Source organism: Platalea leucorodia (assembly GCF_965183815.1).
Source record: "Platalea leucorodia genome assembly, chromosome: 9".
In the NCBI taxonomy this organism is placed as follows: domain Eukaryota; kingdom Metazoa; phylum Chordata; class Aves; order Pelecaniformes; family Threskiornithidae; genus Platalea; species Platalea leucorodia.
The window spans coordinates 52,067,261-52,088,355 of NC_138831.1; the positions used below are offsets into that span (position 1 = coordinate 52,067,261).

General features: G+C 40.1%; 1 protein-coding gene across 1 annotated transcript in view; it reads left to right on the forward strand.

Moving 5' to 3' along the window:
• The window catches only part of IQGAP1 (IQ motif containing GTPase activating protein 1), a 78,291-nt gene that overhangs the window by 47,232 nt on the left and 9,964 nt on the right, over positions 1-21,095 (forward strand). The window contains exons 15-31 of the mRNA XM_082321973.1: positions 2,842-3,005; positions 5,814-5,904; positions 8,301-8,468; positions 8,828-8,970; positions 9,316-9,486; positions 10,619-10,702; positions 10,802-10,873; positions 10,976-11,045; positions 11,476-11,684; positions 12,700-12,855; positions 13,014-13,177; positions 14,355-14,579; positions 15,832-15,972; positions 16,065-16,149; positions 18,392-18,624; positions 19,420-19,552; positions 19,907-20,009. Of these exons, the coding sequence (XP_082178099.1) occupies positions 2,842-3,005; positions 5,814-5,904; positions 8,301-8,468; positions 8,828-8,970; positions 9,316-9,486; positions 10,619-10,702; positions 10,802-10,873; positions 10,976-11,045; positions 11,476-11,684; positions 12,700-12,855; positions 13,014-13,177; positions 14,355-14,579; positions 15,832-15,972; positions 16,065-16,149; positions 18,392-18,624; positions 19,420-19,552; positions 19,907-20,009 (2,412 nt within the window). The remainder of the gene's footprint in view (positions 1-2,841; positions 3,006-5,813; positions 5,905-8,300; positions 8,469-8,827; positions 8,971-9,315; positions 9,487-10,618; positions 10,703-10,801; positions 10,874-10,975; positions 11,046-11,475; positions 11,685-12,699; positions 12,856-13,013; positions 13,178-14,354; positions 14,580-15,831; positions 15,973-16,064; positions 16,150-18,391; positions 18,625-19,419; positions 19,553-19,906; positions 20,010-21,095) is intronic.

The following is a 21,095-nucleotide window of genomic DNA, read 5'->3' on the forward strand; positions in this document are numbered from 1 at the left end:
AAGGAACAACAGAGAGATGAATTTATTTCCTGGTCTTATTCTCAGTCCTTTAACTCCTGGCTGTATTAACGCTACTTCCAAATTACAGCTTCTTTGAAGATCAGTAGTGCAAATATTGCATCAAAGAAATAGGCTTTTGCAGTTACTTTGATTCAGTGATAAATCAACAGAGATGCCTCAAAAAGTTTATTCTGAAATGCTGTCTGTTCGACAGTTATGTATGCAAATGTTTTTGCTTAAAACATTTCATACAAATTTTTCTTTTTTCAAAGAACATTTAATTATCTCATCAGTTTGATGCCATTCAAGTTCTGAGTTCCAGATATTGGGACCCAAATCTCAAATTAGAGTTGAAATGGAAAGTGCTGATCTTCTAAGAGGTTAATTGCTTTGTTTACAGTTAGTTCTGTCAGGAAATTAGAAGCTTTTATTTTCTGTTTTAACGCTGCATATGACCACTAGTTGTTAAAACCAGTATCTCTAAAAGCTGAAATGACTGATAACTGGCCTTCTGACCAGTAGAAGAAGAATATGCCTGCACAGCTGTTGCCTTTTAATACGAAATACTGGTAAAGTGCAAAAAACATCCCTGATTGGAAAATAAGCAAAAACGCATGGAAGTTACAAGTGTATGCAGCAAGTGCGAGTACCAAAACTTAAATGCTCGTGAAGGAAAAGATACCTGATGCAAGCTGAGAAATGTGAATGGCTGTTAACCGAACTTCTATGCTTCTTCTAGTTCTGCTGCTTTTTTTTTTTTTCATTTTTATTTTTTAGTAGTGTTTATGTTAGTGTCTTTTAGCAGTGATAATAGACTGGGATTGAGCGTAAAGACCAAAATGTCAGCAAAACAGAAAATGGGAGTAATTCTCTTTTCTCTATGACAGTATTAGTTGACTTAAAATCCAGAGTGGAGGTAGAGTCATCCTTGAAAATAGCACAATTAAGCAAACTTATTCTTAGGTAGATCCTTGTGAGGTTCCATATCAGGTCATTTAATTTTCTATTACTTTTTTTTCAATTTCATTAAGGGACCATAATTTTTGGTTATCACCAGTACTGAAAACCTCCTGCATATGCAAGTAGCATGACATTTACTTTCGAGCCATCTTTGTAACATTTAGTTCAAAGCCTTGCATCCTAAGAGGGGAGAGATTTGCCACAAATGTGGAGGTGATGACACAGTTTATATTGTACACTGAGACAAACAGGTGTCTTCTGCCACTTCTTGTTGCGTAATTGGTGAGTTGTGTTTCACCTTGAAAAGACTTTATAGTCTAGAGAGGGTTAAATTTTAATTTAAGAGCCTGCTATCTTGATTAACTTGTTTCCTGGATCTCCAAATAGACACTGGGTTTCCTTGTTTGGGTCACGTGAGCGGATTTGTTGAAACCGCACAAACGCAGACCCACACCGTGCGCGCACACAAGATGCTAGTTTCATAGCATCTGTTCTATGTAAGAGGTCACAGCAGAAGTCTAAAAGTTCTTGTACTCCCAACACCCTGTTTTTTATAGCACTCCTTATCCTGGAAAAAAAGGTGCAGAAAATCTTGTGATGAGAGAAGCTGTTCTAACAGGGAATTTCTTAGTTCTTTGGTCTGCTTCATATATGCCCTTATGCAAGGGCACTTTTTATCTCCTGTCTATGAATAAGTTAATTAGTCTGAGAAGGTCCTCAAGGCATACGAGCACATATTTTTCATTTCCACTATCCTTGTAAATAGTTTCAAATTAAAAAATGCTTTCTAGTGAGGAGCTGTAACATATTGCTCTTCCATGGAGTAGTTTTGTCATGCCCATATTAGCAAACTAATCAGAGAGATTTGCTACTTACATTCTGTGCCTTTTCCTAAGTCCAACAGTTATTGTATCTGCTTTTTGACAGAAACCACGCAATCATTTCAGTGATCCTGGTTCTTGCAACGTCCTCGACTTATATTTTTCCCTAATCCATGCAAATACCACCTCTTCCCCAAGATGTTCTGTTTTTCACATAAACTTTTGCTTTGTGGTTCTCTTTCCTGCATAGAAGAAAAAGTCACAATCTTTGGATACATTAACCAAAGTTGGAAATGCCCACACTGAGCTCCTTACTTTCTTTTGTCTAAAAGATCTCTTTGTTCTGTAGTGATCAAACTATGATTTGAATTGATCTTTCTTTAAGCAGGGAATAGAATCAGATGACCTCTAGGGTCCATCTCAACCTAAGTTACTTTGTGATTCGCAGGAGATGGTTGCTGTAGGTAGTGCATATATGATGTAGACTCTGTTTGCATTTAGCTAACTATAAGATATTTATTTTTGTTTATTTAGCTGAATGGTAAATTTTACTGTACTTGAATAGCATCCACATCTCTGATAATACAGCTAATACTACATATGTTTAATAGAAGAGTTTTCTAAAATATGAAGTCACTATATTTTTAAATGGTATTCCATGCAAATCTTTAGCTTCATGTGACGATTTCTTTCTAGAGAAGCCAGAACCTTGGAAAACTGTATCCTATGAACTCTGGCCGTTTGGGCTTTGGTAATTCTCTTGTAGTGGCTCTGAGCTGGATGTCTGACAACTCAGTCCTGTCCCTGCATGTGGTCTCCCTGAGCAATTTTTTTTTTTTTTTTTTTTTAATTGCAGTCCCCAGGCATTATGACTACTTTAAGGTGGAGAAACAGTCTTGCTTTCTTTACTATTAAATAATGTTTTCTGTTAAAAATACTGCAGTTAGCTGATACCTGATGTAGGAAGGACTAACTGCACTTTCCTTCTGAAGCAATGCTTATGATTATTGTTGACCAAAAATGGAACTTGGTATTTCTCCCCCTACGCCTTCCTCCCTAGGGATTTTGGCAATTGGTCTTATCAATGAAGCTCTGGATGAAGGGGACACCAAAAAGACTATTCAAGCCTTACAGTTACCTGCAGCAAAATTGGAGGGTGTAGCCCCAAAGGTAGCACAGCATTACCAGGATACACTACTTCGAGCCAAGAGAGAGAAAGCACAGGTGAGTGCAATTAAATGCAGCTCTCAAAAAACCTTTACGTCTGTGTAATGGGCATATTACTGGTCCTGAAAGCCAGGAATCAAAACTGGAAGTGGAGAGCTGGGCATCTGCATACCATCAACTGATCTTACCCAGTTAGTTTGGATATGTCTATACTAGAGAAAGAGATTTGCAGCCAGGCTGTATGAGTCTTCATGAGCTACAGAGATGGGTATAAGGATATTAACTGCATGAGATGGCTTGCTACAGCTAATCCCGGGTCCAGAATGAGATGTGTATCTTGTTTCCGAGAAATAATGTGCCTCACCTGTTTTTGCAAGGAGACCATGTTCATTTTGGGAGTTCTGAACTTCTGAATGCAAGTTTCCTGCAAGCTTAAGTATTTTTTTCGTGTTCTTTGTTAAATGTAGTTATAGGCATAGTTATACATGGCAAAAAGAAGGTTTCTGATAGTGGAAAAATCTGTTAAGTGATAAATTAGAAAAAAGAAGTGAAGCAAAATACATGCTATTAGCAAAATGTATAGTGATGCCCATTGTTCGCCTGGTGACACTTTTACTGCTAATCATTTTTTGAGTGGCAGTTGTCTTTCTTATTAGCCAAGGACTTCTACCTACTTGTACATAGTTGCTGCTTGCACTAACTGACTAAATGTAAAGGTGAAGATGGGGAGAGGAAGAGCATGTCTCATCTTACGAGTTTAGGAAGGAGGATGAGAGTGTGTGTGTGTATGCAACCAATTTTTGAGTAGTGTGGATGGGATATTGATTTTTTTTTTTTTTTCCCCCATTTATTTACAAAGAAGTAGCAGACATCTCTGTTTTCAGTGGCTTGAGAATGTTTTGGGTTTTTTGTTTTGTTTTTAGTTTGTGTTGTGTTTTTTTTTTTTTCTCCTGCTGTGGAGCTCATTTGCTCTAATACCAATGCAGAATTTTTCATAGAGACTAAGATCTAGATTGTGTTGAACACTAGTTTGTTTTGTTTTTCCCCTTTCTTCCCTCAAGGTAAACCCACGTGATGGCAATAGCTGAACACTGTGCACATTTCTGATGAAAATCATTAAGCAGCTTCCCCAAGGGCCCCCGAAAGAGTTAATGTTCCTCAGGAACCCGTTTTGTGCTGAAGCATTTCCTCCCGCTGAGTCAGAATGAAATAATGAACTCTTTTTAGTGTGTGCTTAAGCTTGTGCCAGTGCCAGGCCATGCTGGTAACTTCTCACTTGGCGTGAAATTACCTTATTTAGGCATATGTTCATTTAGGGCTCCTCCCAGCAGCATGGCAGTAATTTCAGAAATTGAAAGGTCATATTATAAACTAACGTCGTGGGGAAAAATAGTCACTATCTGAAGTCAACTGTTAGTTACTAACTAGTGATTTCTGTACCTTAGGGCTGAGAGGGATGGTAGTTCACCGCAGGACGTTGCTCAGTTGCCTATGTGAGTGGGGAGCGCCGTATGATGGATGTTTCTCAGATGATGAGTGGAGAGAGAGAACAACAGTAGACCCTGTAGTATGTTGCGCTGTGCGTACCTGCCGGAAAGCCTGCAACAGTAAATCCGTAGAAAAGCACGGGATGGTTTCGGTAGTCTCTGGGTTGACTTCTGCTGGTAGAGGTTACAGTAGAGGACGTTGTTTCTTTGATTATTCTCCCCCACTCCCTGGACAAGGATTTTGCTGTTGCTGGTACTCTCATGGGACTGTCCAGGCTTTCAGATGAAATCTGCCTGCGAAAGACATGTTAGTCTCTTGAAGGAAATATTATTAAGTTTCAGACCCACCAAAACAGTGGGGAAAAATGTGGATGGCATGTAAGGAAATGTTCGTTTTCAGTCTGCCCCTAAAGCTCTTGAACACTGTAAATAGTGGCTCTTCTGTGCAGCGTGATTGTTATTCCATACCAGAAGTAAATGTTTCCTGTGCTCTGTTTGTATGAGGAGGGTGGTCAGAGGGGTGGCAGTTGTGTCTTAGCCTTTCTTTCAGTAATTACCTACAGGAAGCAACGGTGGGTGGGGAGAAGCCGTGCTTGGCAACTGCTGGATTATTGTTCTTTATGTGTATTTTGGGACTTGCTAAACACTTGTCTCTTTCCTCTTCTCGAATTTCTGCATGTAACATTAGTTGATAAGATTTCTTCAAATCCCAGCCAAAATACAGGACACTGTGCGATCACTGCTCCTTGACGAGCGATCTGGTAAACCAAAGGCTTAAAACGTGGCTTCGACTGTTGTGCGTGTGCACCGAGCCACAATATGCACAATGCTTTTTGGTTTGTTAGTTTGTACAGGCTTGTGAACTTTTGTGGGCAGGGACGAGAAGAGCCTGGTGTGGCGTTAGTTACCCGCGAGTGTTTAGCTTCTGCGCACAGACGTGCATCGGTAGCTTTTTGCTCTAAGAACTCTTTGTAGCCATGTTCTGTTGAAGGACTAACTTGTGTTCCTGGAAAGTCACGTCCTCTTAGCAAGTACGGCTTTAGGACTAACCAGTACCAAGTCCTTGGCCTTGTGTTCTCCCTGCTTATCAGAGCGATTCCCATTGACAGAATTTCTTCTTCGTTCTGTTTCCTGAAAAGACTTTTTGACTGGGAAGGAGGTATTGAGTCTGGTAATGCCATAGTCGTCTCTACTAGTCACAAACACACATGATGTCCTTATGTTGGAGTCAGTTAGAAAGACTGAAAAATTTCTTATTCCCTCCGATACAGAAAACTGCTATATTGGCTATTGTTGAGTACGGTTTATTTTACTTTGCAAAAATAGTGATGCTTTTCTCCTCATGCTGTGTGTATTTTTCTCATTGTATTCTCTTCAGGACACGCAGGATGAAACGGCTGTACTTTGGCTAGATGAAATTCAGGATGGGATTCATAGGGCTAACAAGGACACAGAGGAGTCGGAGAGATGTAAGTATTGTCACACAATATTGCAATTAATCCCCATTATCAACCAAATACTGGTTACTAAAGGAAAGGTTGGGAGCTAGAAATGTCATGTAAATGTGGCAAAGGAAATCAAATGCACTTATGTTCTTCTGGTGTAGTAATTTTTCTTTGAAGAGTGAATGTCAGATTCTTCAAATATTAAATTTCTTATCTTTTGGGCGGATACGCCATTTTTCCAGTTTTGCATGTGACCATGTTGCCTCATTGGGCAAAACTCTATCAAATAGTTTGTCATTTGCAACTAATTGTGTGTGTCTGTGGGTGGTTAGTTATGTATGAGAATGTTTACATGCACAATTTAAATGATGTTTTCTGGTGCACTTTACCTTTTGTTTCAGTGGTATACTATTGTCTCATTTCTATTAAGTATTTCTAGACTACCTCGCATCTTTTTCAAATACAGACAATAATACAGCTCAGCGATATTCACCTTTGCTCCTTAGCGCAGTTTGTAGGTGGACTGGCCCACCCATCATTACATCCCAGTCTTTATAATGATGTCTCTTCTGTCTCCAGAGACAATGAAGTAATTACTACTCTTTGCTTAACTTGGGTTTTTTGGTTGGTTTTGGTTTTGTGCTTGGGGTGGTTTTGTTGTTGCTGTTGCCAGAAACTTTCTCTTTAACAAAAAATTAGGGTTTTAAAAGTCTTCTGATACATTCTAATTGCCTGTTCTCTATATACGCTGTTTGTTTGCTGGGTACCACATGCTTCAGAGAGCTTGTTTTTATACATTTTTAAATATGATATTGTTCTATTTGCATTTACTCTAAAGGTCTATTTTTCTGTCGCATTCATCGTTTGCACCTGTCTGCTTGTTTTGCTTGATTTGTATAGTATTAGTAAACTGATTGTTTTCTCTCTTTATAGTCACTTTATATTTTTCTTGATTCTGTTTCTTCATCTCTGGTGTGCTGATGAAACGTCCTACTTTCTGCTTCCAAACCTTCTAGTTTGATGTTAGGCTGATACTTTAAGTTATCCAAAGATGCACAGTCAGTCCCTTCTGATTTTGCTTTGAATAGGCAACCATACTGGAAGCTGAAAAGTTTAATCTGAGTCTGGAATCTCTCTGGTGCCTTCTGAAACAGGTTGTCCAAAGGCCCTGTGGAATCTCTGTCCTTCGAGGTTTTCCAAAGTCGGTCAGACAAGGCCCTGAAGTTAGCCCAGCTTTGAGAACAGGATTGGACTGGGTGCCCTCCAACACGAGTTCTTAATGAATCTCTATCAGATACATAGAGTTTCTGGCATGGTTGATTCCTCTCGTCCTCGCTCTGTTGGCGCAGAAATGAGCTTGCTTTTATATTTGTGGCCTGGTCCATTTGTATTCTTTATTTGTAGATGTTTTAGAATAGAGTAAAACCAAGAGGTTCATAAAAAGCTTTCTAATGAAAGACACAACGAGTTTGTCTGACTCTATGGCCTAGTTCAGTTTTTTTTAATGACGTTATTTAGTCAGTGAATTCCTCTGTCAACAGCCAGGAAAAAAAAAAAAAAAAAAGGGCAGGGGGAGTAGGGCAGAGCTTTACCTGTTCATCTTGCTGTTTGTTCCCAGCAGTACCAGTGCAATTTTTTCACGATTTTCCCACCCACTGAGCACTTTGGCAAGGCAGCAGCTTGAATGTCATGTCAAGGAACTTTTGGTCAAAAGCAGGATTAAAGTATGTGCCCTTAAGCCTGAATAAGATCTTCAGATACCCTTCTCTATCCATGTATGAACAGACATTTTTGCAGTCTTACCTAGTGCTGAAAACTCCTGTATTTCATGTTTGCTCTGTCAGTGTGATTCCTGTGCCCTTGTGACTATGTCTGTATTGGAGTTGCAGTTCTGGAGTAGCCCTGGAATGACGTGGTGTTATTTTTCTCTTCCTCTGCCCCTCTTTCCCCAGTCAAGTTTTTGACTTGTTTACAAACTACCCCATACTTTTTTCACTAGGGATGGATGGTGCTAGTTGTTGAAAAGGCCGCTTTTGAGTCGTGACTGGCTCTGCCAGAAGAAACTGCCTTAACTAAAATGATGTCAGAGTAGAGCTAAAACTTTGTCTGTATTGGTGGTATAAACATTGGTGGTCAATCAGCACGATACAGGGACTCGGGGCACACAAATTATGTGCTGTCAGGTGCAGTACCATGTATGCTTGGACACTCCGTACTGAAGGGACCTCTATACTGCAAGTTGTCTGATTGTTCTTTATTTATATTTTGTATTTATACTCACTTAAATATTTGTGTATATACACACACCCCAACTGTAAGTGTGTGTTCATGTTGCCTTGTTGTATTCTGTCGTTCTGTGTTTACTGTGAGTCACTGAGCCCCTGAATGCCAAGGTAACCTGCTTCCTTGTGTTTTCGAAGTCTCCTTAGGAATTCTGGCCATTAATGAAGCAGTAGACCGTGGTGATGTTAGCCAGACCCTGAGTGCCTTGCGTTCACCAGATGTTGGGCTATACGGAGTCACTCCAGAATGCGCTGAGACGTACCAGCGAGAGCTGTCAGAAGTCAAGAGAAGAAAAACAGCAGCAGGTGAATCTCAAGTAGCTAGCTGTTAGTGAAATAAATTCAAGATTATTGCATGTGGAATCAGAACCAGAGGTAAAAAAGCCTCTGGGGAGAAGTCTTGTGTTACAGGTGGCAATTGTGGGTGCTTTGTGAACTAAAGTTTAAAAAAAAAAAATAATGAATAGTAGAATGTTCTCCACTTGTAGAATGCATTGTGTTTAGGTAGCTCTCATGTGAGGTCCTTACGCACTCGGAAACCTTCCTTCTCTTGCTTGGAGGAAAGAGCATCTGTATATGTGGATTTCCTAGTTGTAACATTTGTATGCGGGAAATATAAGACACCTGTCTGTTTTTGAGACTTACGCTGCAGTTTCTGCTCTTAGGGGGCAATGGCAGTGAATGGGTGAAACACTGGGTGAGAGGAGGCTATCATTATTATCATAACCTGCGGACCAAAGAGGGAGGATGGGATGAACCAGCGGAATTTGTGCAAAATGACACGCAGCTGTCACGGGAGGAGATACAGGTAGGGTAGATAACACATTTCTTTCTCTGAAAAATTGATGTTCCTACCATTCCCATCCTTAATGCAGCTCTAAGAGAACACTTCAAGGCTATAGTCATGTTAACAAGCTTAGTAACTCATTTATTTCACTGAGCATCATCAGATTGCGTGTGTCAAAACTCCTTGTCCCATTTCAGAAAAATTCATCCTGTTGGTAAAAGGGTGCAGGGCCATGGTGTTGCTGTTTATTGAAAGGCAACTTGGAAGTTTCTCGTAAGCACAATATGGAAAGCTGATGTAACATCCTGTTTCTTGTATCTCCATTCTCTTTTTCTGGCTCTTCTTCCTACCATAACATTAATCCAGACCACCATATCTGGAGTCACTGCGGCGTACAACCGAGAGCAGTTGTGGCTGGCCAATGAGAACCTGATTACGAAACTTCAGGCTTGCTGTCGAGGATATCTTGTTCGCCAAGAATTCAACTCGAGAATGAATTTTTTGAAGAAACAAGTCCCAGCAATCACTTGCATTCAGGTAACGACATCCTTTAATTATGTTTGAAACTTGTACTCTGCAATTGTTTTCTACACACAAGCTTATTGACAGTTTTTGTTGAATTCAAACAGTTACAGCACACAATTGTCTTTACCTCATTTTCCAAATTTTCTGAAGGCATTTCCTTCTCCCAGAGAGTTTTGGTATATTATTTACTTTTCCATGTCACGTATAATCAATGAAGTCTTCTCAGGCAGAATTGGAGAGAGAAAAACTTATTTGAGGAAGCTTTACCTATCATTTTATTATCAGACTCAGTGTTTTGGGAATAGGCAGTATGAAGTGTTCCGTATGTCTTTATGGTGATAATACCATGTGATGAATTACTACTGTGATTCTTCATGAATTGAAGAGAAACAACATGGTTTTCAGTATTTCTGAGTAAGATTATTCTTCTCTTCAAATTTGTCCAGGGATTTGGAGGATTGAGGACCTGAAAGAGATGGTGGGATAATTCAGCATGAGGTTGGGCGCATTTGCAGGAGAAGAATGAAAAAAATCTTTCTCTGGTGTTGTAACTGAAATGTGTGCAAATGAAATAGATGCTTTGCACCCTATTACCTCTTTATTATTTGAGCAGTATATGCGTGTTTGTTTCTGCATAAGTAGCACACACTCTGTGTATGTATTTGGAAAAAAAAACCACAACAAAACCCCCAAAACCACTCCCAGCTCATTAAAATAAAACTCTCTCCCTTTAAGTGTAGACCAAGCCCTTGCCTAACTTCTGTTCCAAGTATCAGTAGCAGTGAGCCTGCTCTGAAGGCTTATGATGTTACATCACTGTTCTCGCCAGCAGCAGCATTTAATGCATGATCCTCACATAGAACAGTTTCTGTCAACGTGACTGTTTAGCTATATCCTTGATCTCTAACTGTGCTTCAGAAGGCACAGGCTCTTCATGGGATGATCTCAAGTCTCTCATGGTTACAGTTGGTGAAATAGTTAATGCTTCCCACTGTGTATCTCTTGGTAAGATAAGCACGTCTCCCTCACGTTTTGCTTAGCCAAAAGAGAAGTCAGAAGCTGAGGAGCAGAAAGAAGCTCAGATTTGTAATTACTTCTCTGTAATGAGAAAAGTAAACTCAGTGCTCCTGTTTTCTGTTTTCAGTCCCAGTGGCGTGGCTACAAGCAGAGGAAGGCATATCAAATCCGTTTGGATTACCTGCGAGCACAAAAGGACCAAGTAGTGAAGGTAGCGAAGGCTCCCCTGCTCGCTTTTTTGGTAAACCTTTTGGGTAGTGAACTTTGTAGGAAAGGTTTTTATCTGAGTATTTTGGTTACCCTTCTGTAGATTCAGTCAATGACCAGGATGTATCAAGCCAGAAGACGTTACAGAGATCGTCTGCAGTATTTCAGAAACCATGTAAGAGGCTATCTTGTTAAATGAATTCAGTACCTGACTTCTGTATTCTTTCCAAAATGAGGTCAAGTGCGCACTTTTTTTTTTCTTTTTTTTAAATCCTAGATAAATGATGTTATAAAAATCCAAGCCTTTATCCGAGCAAACAAAGCACGAGAAGACTACAAAACCCTCAGTAAGTATTGCCAAGAGGATAAAACTGATGTGCCTTGAATTTCTGTTTGCATGGGATGTTGCTAGCATGATCTATAACATCAAGACAGTTTTGAAGAGCGATTGGGATGAATTTGGTCGGGCAGTGTGGAGAGTAGGTAGTTCTTGAGGCTGAAGGAAAACTTGATTCCAGCTGTTGCTTTTGCAGCTGAAAAATAGAACCGTAGCTTTGCAGTTAACTTTGGTGGTGTGAACTACCCTAGGCTGATATTGACTTTGTTCTTTACTGTTTGCTTCTCGCATGATTTACTCAAAACAAGAAACTCAAAATGTCAGAAGCTGTTTAGACATGGTGATGCTAATTTTATTCTGGCTGCTCCTTGATGTCCTGTTTAAACATAGATAAGAAATATATTTAATTTCTGTTTCTCTGTTTTCTTGCCTATTTTTAGTTAATGCTGAAAACCCACCTATGGCTGTGGTTCGGAAATTTGTCCACTTGCTCGATCAGAGTGACCAAGATTTTCAGGAGGAGCTTGAGCTAATGAAACTGCGTGAGGAAGTTGTAACCTTGATCCGATCCAATCAGCAACTGGAAAATGACCTCAATCTCATGGACATCAAAATTGGGCTGCTAGTGAAAAACAAAATTACATTGCAGGTAGGAAATGTGCTGATGGGAGACGAACTACAGATTGAACTGAGCCCAGTGGTAGTTAGCATGGAGAGCTGGCCTTGGATGTCAGTTGCTCCGGCCCAGCGGAAAATGTTGCCCCAGACTCACAGATTTTACTCCCAGTACGTTCTTACTCCATTCTGCTAATTTAGTATGTATCCCTAGAAAGAAAACTGTAGGAGGAGAAGAAATAAGACCTGAAGCTAAAAAAGGTAAACAAACACCAGACTATTGTGATCTGATGAATGCAACAGGTATCGTGTGTTTGAAGGCTTTGAGAACTCTGTTTTGCTGCTCCTTTGTGGTTAAACAAGTGACACACCAGAAGCTTGCAGTGAGGGGGGTGATTTCGGAGGCAGGAGACACGCTCGTGCCACTTGGTGTCTGTTGGTTAAAGGAGGCCCCCCTCTATCACTTGGCTGACATGATTAATTTCACAACAAAAAGCTCTTCCTCATACAGCATTGTCTTGTCTTCAAGCTGAAGTTCTGGTCAGCTATTCATTTGGTCCTGGATGGCATGACTCTAAGCTCCTCCCAGTGTAAAAACTCAATTGGTGTAGTGAAATTAATCTCGGAAGGAGGCTGCAGCTTTTGGGCTGGTGCCTGCAGCAAAAAGTGCTGTTGCTGTCAGAGTATGTAGAGATAGTGAGCAAGCTGAGTATGAAACAGGATTTTTAGGTTTTAAGCCGAGTTTAAAAAGGAAAACATTTTCAGGCATCTTCAGGATGCTACCAGCTCCGATAGTAATTGCTGCCAAGAGTGACTAACCTTTCTATGGTTTTGGACAAATTCAGGAAGTCGGGGACAAAGCAGAGCAGGTACTTCCAGTCAGAGAAATTGCCGCCATAGCAAATAATGCTTCACTTTAATAGCCACAGGCATACCTTGGCCCCGCCTTCCCACGTACAAGAGAAGTGGGCTCTCAGATGCAACTGTTTTCCAATATTGCCTGTTATAAAATACTTAGAGTGGAATCTGTCCCTGTTCTTTCTTTCCAGGATGTTGTTTCTCATAGCAAAAAACTTACCAAGAAGAACAAGGAACAGCTCTCTGACATGATGATGCTGAACAAACAAAGGGGAGGTTTGAAAGCTTTGAGCAAAGAGAAGAGAGAAAAGCTGGAAGCCTATCAGCATCTGTTCTACTTACTTCAGGTAAGAGCTTCTAACACTGCTCAGTAACCTCTTGTCATAGATGCTTATGTGTCTTGGCACAGTCTTTGCTTAGGCACTGTATTTTTGAGCCACCATAGCTCTTAGCGACACTGGCCTGTGTGGACGTGCACGCTAAGTAATTTTTCTTGTTGTTGTAGACTAACCCAACCTACTTGGCCAAGCTGATTTTTCAGATGCCTCAAAATAAATCCACAAAGTTCATGGATTCTGTCATCTTCACGCTGTATAACTACGCATCCAATCAAAGAGAGGAATACCTGTTGTTGCGGCTTTTCCAAACAGCATTGCAGGAAGAGATCAAGTACGTGGTAGCATACGGCACGTTCTTGCTGTTGAATCAGTTTTGGCCATTTCTCGGATTGAGACAGTTTTCATGTAATGTCTCATGCTGATATGCAGATAATGCTAAACTGCCCGTTCATTGTCCTCTTCCCATTTCATATCTGTTCTTAATGTAGTCTATAAAGGAAGAGCCGAGTATATCCATTGAGGATGAGGGCTTTTTACTTCAGTCAAGATTTCACTGCTCCACATGGCAACTACTTTTAATCTGATGCAAAGTCATCCTAAAATTCAGTCTAATCTCAATTCTCCAGTGTCTGATTATAAACACCTCCAACAAACTGCAAACTCAGGCTTTATGAGCCAGAGAGAAAGCTAACACTAAGCTCTCTGGATTTCCAAAAGCTGGTGAGGAGGCTGAAACCAAGAGGCTTTATTGTTTGGCATTTCTGCGTACTGTCAGTGTTGGGGACTCTGGCTGTCCGTAGGCATGTTTTGTTTGATCAGTTGGGCCTTAGGAGCTCGGTGTTACATGACTTCAGTTCTTTACAATGCAGATCTGCACAACTGGCTGTGAAGAAGAATGTGCAATAAAATCTTTGAGAAATTACTCTTTAAGCATTCTTTGGAATGCCTTTTAAGCACGAAGATGATATATGCCCTGAAACAAATAACAACTTCTAGAAGAGATTTTTTTCCCTTAAATTCATGCTTGGAATAGTAGCCCAGGGAAATGTAGACACTTCGTTCTCTGCTGCTGTATTTCACATAGTGGTATACTAGGAGAGGCTTCTGTTGTCAATTGCTCATTTTCTTATTTAAATACTGGAAGAAATCTACTGTTCTTTTTCTTCTCTACATAAAACATGCTCCGTTTCCTTTGTATTTTTGAATTTGCTCTCAAATAGAATGTACACTTGGATTTGCATTAATTGTCATTGAGATGGCTACTGGCAAGTTGCATTGGAGTTCCCAAACAGAGGTCATAAGTTTCTTACCTTGTCTGTCTTGAGAAGTGTTCCAGTATTGTTCTTGTACAGTGTTGTAGTTTATTGCTGTATTGAGATTTTAGTAAAAATCCATCACCTGTTCATGAGTGTGATGCTCTTTTACAGTTTGGTTTATGCTGAGAAATGTATCTAAAGCTGACAGAATTATGCGTACCTCATATTCCATATAGATTCTTTCTTCTTCAGATCAAAAGTAGACCAAATACATGAAATCGTGACTGGGAATCCTACTGTTATTAAAATGGTGGTAAGTTTCAACCGTGGTGCCCGTGGTCAGAATGCCCTGAGGCAGATCCTGGCACCGGTTGTGAAGGAAATCATCGATGACAAATCACTCAATATCAAAACTGATCCCGTGGATATTTACAAGTCTTGGGTTAACCAGATGGAGTCTCAAACCGGCGAGGCCAGGTATGGGAACTGCTACTACTGTGTTTTTCTAAACATTGCTCGGCTGCTTTGCACTGCTCAGTTAATCATTTCATCCTTGGCTTCACTGCATGCATCTGTCCATCTGACACCGGCTTTTCCATCTCCTCAAGATGGCTTTCATGCGAGAGTTCTAAAGATCACGTTCTGGCGATGGTGCTGAGGGTATTGAAAGGGAATCTCATTAGGAGATGGAAGAAGAAACGCTCTTTGGTGTTTTCCTATATTGACTTGATAATTAGCTATGAGATGCCCTCTAACCTAAAAGAAATCATGGTGAGAAAAAGTATTTGGGAATCAGTTCCGTGTCAGTCTCTGCTCATGTCGTATATAGCCGGTGCAAACTTAGGTACTATTTGCAAGCCAACAAAACCTCTTTTGCTGGAGGAGAAGCATGACTTTGCAGTCCTTTTAGTCCTAACATCTTTCTAATTAGTATCAGCCACTGATGACAATTGGATTGTGCTGGATGGTTTTGTGTCATTCTGGTTTCTTTTTCTTCCAGTGCATGTGATTTACTAGAACGTGAGGTTTCTATTGTGTTGTGGGTTTGTTTGTTTTAATTAAACATACTTTAAAAAAAAAAAAAAAAAAAGAGAGAGTTTCCCCATTCAAAGCAATCTGCAGTCATATATTTTGCAGTACGCCTGGTTCAAAATTCTGGACATGTTAAAAATGCAGGCAAAGATGTATGTTCGGGTCCTTCTCTTTACATGAGATTCAGGAGATGCTTTTACAAATTATCTGCTTCATCAGTCTGTCTTCACTTGAATACTATGCAGTAATTTCAGCTGATGGAGAAAAGTAACTACTCATTGGCACTGCTTCCCGCCAATAGCACATTATATCGCTTTTATGGATACTGTTCTAGCTCGTGGCTTGTGTCCAAGCTTTTGTCATCTTAATATTCAAATGTGTAGCTTGCTTTTTCGCCGATTTATTTGCAGCCTGAAGTACCGCTACATGTCACACGTGGCACTTTTTTGCCTAGTGTGCATGCTGTAAAAAAGATAGAGTTTTGAGTTAGCTGGGCCATTTCTCACAGTGGCCATTGCAAGGGAGAGTAGAGGAAGTAAAAGCAAGAAGTCTTCAGCTCTTCCAGTGCTTAAAAGCTTAATTGAAGGCAATGCACAGCTCTTGGCAGCCAAGTGAATATAAGCTTGTTTCCATGTCAAGCTAGTAATGTGCTAGCCTGAGGAGCACTCACCTTCACGTGTTTGACTCTTTCAAATAGCAAACTGCCATACGATGTTACACCTGAACAAGCTCTAAATCACGAAGAGGTGAGGACGCGCCTGGATGCCTCAATCAGAAACATGAGGACAGTGACAGACAAGTTCCTGTCTGCCATTGTTAGTTCAGTGGACAAAATCCCGTGAGTCTGGTGTATCACAGTATTCTCCCTGGGAAGCTGTTGGTGGGTTCATGCTTGCAGCAGTCTTACTTGCCCTTTTCTTTCTCTCGAAGTTATGGAATGCGTTTCATTGCCAAGGTACTAAAAGACTCCCTGCATGAGAAGTTTCCTGATGCTGGCGAGGATGAGCTTCTGAAGGTGAGGATCTGGACACTGTTGTGAATAATTATCAGCCAAACTGGCTGTGGCAAGCGCGTCTCGTTCTTCTCCTTTGTTGGGTGTATGTGTGGAGAGGAGTGCATGTAAACCTAGATAAAGCTTATTTATGTACTTCTATGGATAGAAAATGTTTCACATTGGGCTTTTGATTGTTAGCTTCATGTACGTCACCTGAGATGTAGCACATCGTTCAGAAGGAGCTGTCCTGTTGCTTCTGCTTTGCATTTAATACCTTGGGCATTTGGTCCTTTAGGTTTCTTGACTTGGGGTACTCTTGCTCCTAGAAAGTAAACGTTTGGTTTTGCTGGTATGATCACAGCCAGCTGCTCCTTTCTTAAAGAGACAATGTCAAGTTAAAAAGTCTGTATGCAAAATTCTGATATTTGTAATTCCCCTATCTGTAACACTAGGATATTTTGACAATATGTAGAGAGTCACTTTCCCTGATGTCTAGCCAGTTTTGTATTTTGCATGTCAGCAGGTTTGGAGAACTAAAAGGATCCTAATAGTAGGCACTCTCAGATGAGTATAGCTTTGGGGTTTTCATTGAAGTTTTTTTGGTTTTATGGCTTTTGGCAATTGTGAAGGCCTTTATGTCCATGAATGCTTTGCTTGTTAATAAAGCAAAGTTTGAATCTTAGAATACTTGACAACGTCTCTTTAAACTTCTCTGCCTCTGCTTCGTTACAAAATAATTACGAATCTGAATGCTGTTTTCTTCTCTCTTCTAGTTCTGTGCTTTCCCATTCTGAGACATCGATTCTTTCTATGCAGGTGAATTAATTTCTTCCATCTGTAAATTTAGGTGGAAAACTGCAGTTTTCATAAATCCTCATGGAAACAATGTAACTGTCCATGTGAAAGTCAAAACTGCAGTTGCGTGCAATGACTACTCGTAGATTGTTTTAGCAACCAAAGCTACCCATGTAATATACTGTTCTCCTCCTCCTGCAAGTCTGACAGTTATTAATACAGTTTCTTTCACAGATGTGTTTTCTTATTGCTGGTAGTAAACAGCTTTGTTGTCATCCCACAACGTAATCTGTGAGAGTACAGCAGGGGCTTGCATGAAACGGTTGTCAAAAACATGACCTCACTGAAAGCAGTTAATTATTTCTGGGGCTGCTCAGCAATGGCTAGATTTTTTTCTCTGTTTTCAGCTGCTTGTTTAGACTCCGATTTCTTCTGTGCACTTAAGTCATGTGGCAAGCAGGTGAAGCCAAGATTCGGTGACTTGGCCCTCTGCAAATTTCTGTGAACCACCAGAAAATACTAGAGCATGCGGTGTGAGAACTATTGCTTTACATCAGCATTTTGGGTTAATTCCTTTTCTTTGCTGGAATTACTTTTGGCAAAATATCAAATACAGGTTAGAAGTATATTTGTGAGCATATGGATAATGTGACATCTTTATTTTTAGTTCCTTGAAGTTTATTGCTGGTCACATTTGACTAGGTAAATTGGATTTTGAAGCATCAAATGCCATTCATCTTCTGTGTTTCTAATTTTCTTACCTCTGGATTAAATGGTTTCTCAGTTACTCTCACTAACTTTTAACTGGGGGTCTGTGCCTGAAAATGTTGCTGGCTTATCGAAGAATTATTCTGAAGGAGAAGAGGGCTTTGGAGAAGGAACGGAAAGTAGTTTCCTCAGTTTAGTTCCTTGGTGTGCCGTGCTTCCTCACCATTTTTGCTTTGTCGGAGATGGTGGCCAATTCTGCACGCTTCTCTAAGAATTAGCTCTTGTTCCATATTGAAACTGCGTTACCGGGTTCCTCTATACCATGATCGTTCTGCCCTCTGTTAGACTAACTCAATTATGTTTAATTCTCCTGATAGATTGTCTCATGCTCATATGAGTAGTTCGTCAGTAACTTGTAATATCTCCTGTCCATACGTTTTCATAAGTTAAAGTTTTAAATCTTTATGCATAGGAATATCTGCTGCTGTATTGTCCTGTGACTAGCAGTGCTCAGTGTTCCCTCTTTGTGTTGACCATCCTATTGCATCTTAATGATTATTTTTTTTTTTTAACACTGTAGATTCTTTGGGATAGTATGTGCTTGTATACAGCAGCGCAGCAGAACCTTTATCTTGGAAGGGGCCACTGGCTTACGAGAAAATAATTTATCAAAGCACAGTCAGAGTAGTTTCTGTAAAATTCAGTTGGGTCCTATACCATTGTTTCTTGATGCGTTTCTTCTCTACTCAACTTTTCCCAGATTGTTGGCAACTTACTCTATTATCGCTACATGAATCCAGCCATTGTCGCACCAGATGCGTTTGATATCATTGATCTTTCAGCTGGAGGTCAGCTGACCACGGATCAACGCAGAAACCTCGGTTCCATTGCAAAGATGTTGCAGCATGCTGCATCCAATAAGATGTTCATGGGAGACAATGCGCACCTAAGCATCATTAATGAATACCTATCGCAGTCGTACCAGAAATTCAGGTAGAAGACCTTAGCTAATTAAATTGGGAAGTTTGGCAGCAGGTAACATTGCAAGTAAAAAGGGATAATAATAACTTTTAAATATGATAAATTCTCTCTCTGTCAAATATGCGGTCTGTTGAAAATAAGAGATTGCACTCTAGACTGTCATAAGCATCAGTGAGAAGAGTAGGTAGAATGTATACCTGGAATTCATGAGCAATACATTGTATGTTAATGAGATTGTGAAGTCAAGTATTTTGACTTAGGAGTTTCTAGAATAAAGGTTGCTTTTACACATGTTTATTGTGATATTTTGGATGTGGACAACTAGAATGGACGTACATTCTTCTGTCCCATATGAACCCTGGCTCCACATGAAAACCCAGTGGTGCTCAGGAATAAAGCAGGTTGGCATTTAGCTGTTCATAGAGTTGAAGTAAGCTTTTGTTCAAGAATCATCATCTTATACCTTTCTCGTGCTTTGGAAGAAAGACGACCAGAGATTGCTGGGAGCAAGGGGTGTTACTGCGGTGGAGGCAGGAGGGTGTGTGAACAAGGTCACTGGAGCAATAGACCAGTCCTGTGAATGCTGAAAATGAGCCAATGTCAACATGGCCAATATCAATAATTGAATTTACTGGGTTACTTCTGATGTGTTAAACTAAAGCTGACAAATTGTAGTATACCGTAACGTACCATACTTTAAAGAAGAGAGATTATGCTTGGGATTGTTATGGGGAGTTAATGCTCTTGATACATCACATGACTCTCAGAATCACACTGATTCTTCTTTTCTTCTCCTTTTTTCTGAAGACGTTTTTTTCAGGCTGCCTGTGAGGTTCCTGAATTGCAGGATAAATTTAATATTGATGAATATTCTGACTTGGTGACTCTCACTAAACCAGTTATTTATATTTCTATTGGTGAAATCATCAATACACACACTGTAAGTATACATGGGTCACAGTTGCTCCTTATAGGCAGTGCTTACAAAGAAAATGCTGCTTCTGGCTGAAACACAAAGTTACCAAATACAAGGTTGAAAGTTGGCTTTTGATTGTAGTGTGCAAGAGCTTCTCAGTTTATAGAATTAAGTAATCTGCTTGTGGCTTCTCTTAAGTTTCTTTTTGAAAGTATTTGAGTATGTGATAATGGCACAGCTTTGAATGTTGGTATTGCTGCTTTGGAGTTCAGTGAAATAAGATCTTTTTCTAAAAGATACCAGCTCAAAGTAATGTAATTTTACTGTCTAGAAAAGGACGTACAGCTAACAACATAAATGTTCTTTCTGTTCATTTAGTTGCTCTTGGACCATCAAGATGCAATTGCTCCTGAGCACAATGATCCAATTCACGAGCTGCTGGATGATCTTGGAGAGGTTCCTACAATTGAGTCCTTAATAGGTGGTCTAGTTTATTGTACTTAAGAAATATGTGATATTGCCTTAAATGATTTGAAGTGCGGTAAAGAAACTATCTAAGGGATCATCACAGGTCGTTTGGGAGGATGTACTCTAAAAAGCAGCAGCAGATTTGTTGCAGTGTATTCTCTGACTGCAGAACTCATTACCCTGAGAAAAACGGGTTCCTTCTCTTCTCCTCCCCAACCCCCTCACCTCACCCCACTCCAGAAGTTTCTAGAAGACAGACAGATATTTTGACATGTTTTCTTCATTCCATTACGCTGGAGCTATTTCTCTGTGTGTGCGTCTGTGTGTGTGTGTCCGTCCATCCCAGCTTCTTTGCAAAGATCTCTGTTCTGGAGATCTGTATGCATTCCTTTCAGAGTGTGGTAATAAGCGTATTAAATGATGTGTGTCCCTATAGGCATCTTTGGCATATGGACAAATAACTTTTTTTTCCCTCCTTTAGAGTTTTTTCTACATGTTAAGAATTTTATTCTCTTTCTTCTCCCCCTTCTGGGGGAGGAAGGAACTGACTTTACTCATCTGTGAAAGTTTTTTCTAAAAACCTGAGGCACGGTTCACTGCTTCAGGATATAACAAACACTGGAAAGTTGCACAAGCCTCTCTCCTTCCTTGATTTCTGTGTTGCAGCTATTTGAAGCATGAAATCCTAGTGTGTGGGGCGGGGGAACAAACAGGCAGAGTTTTTGGAGAGGATGCTTTGACAGCAAAATGCTTATTGTGAAGTCGCTTGATGAGAAAGATTGGAACCTTTTACAGGAATGATTGCTAGCACGTTTTCTTCCGAGCACTGGCAAAAAACAGAACATAACATAAGAAGTGTTATCTGAGTGAACCTAGACCTTGAGTTTAACTAGAACTTACCCTTCTTCCCCATTTCATTTCTCCTGCGTGCATTGTATCAATGTGGTTAATATGTCAGAGTTTAATCTTTCTGCAGCCCTTTAAAAAAGGGGGATGGGAGAGGAAGCATCCGAACAACTGTTCTGATGAAAGTTCAGACACAATTAGAGCAAGAAAATTTCCTTTTGACAGGATAGCTTACTTTAATAGAAGATTACAA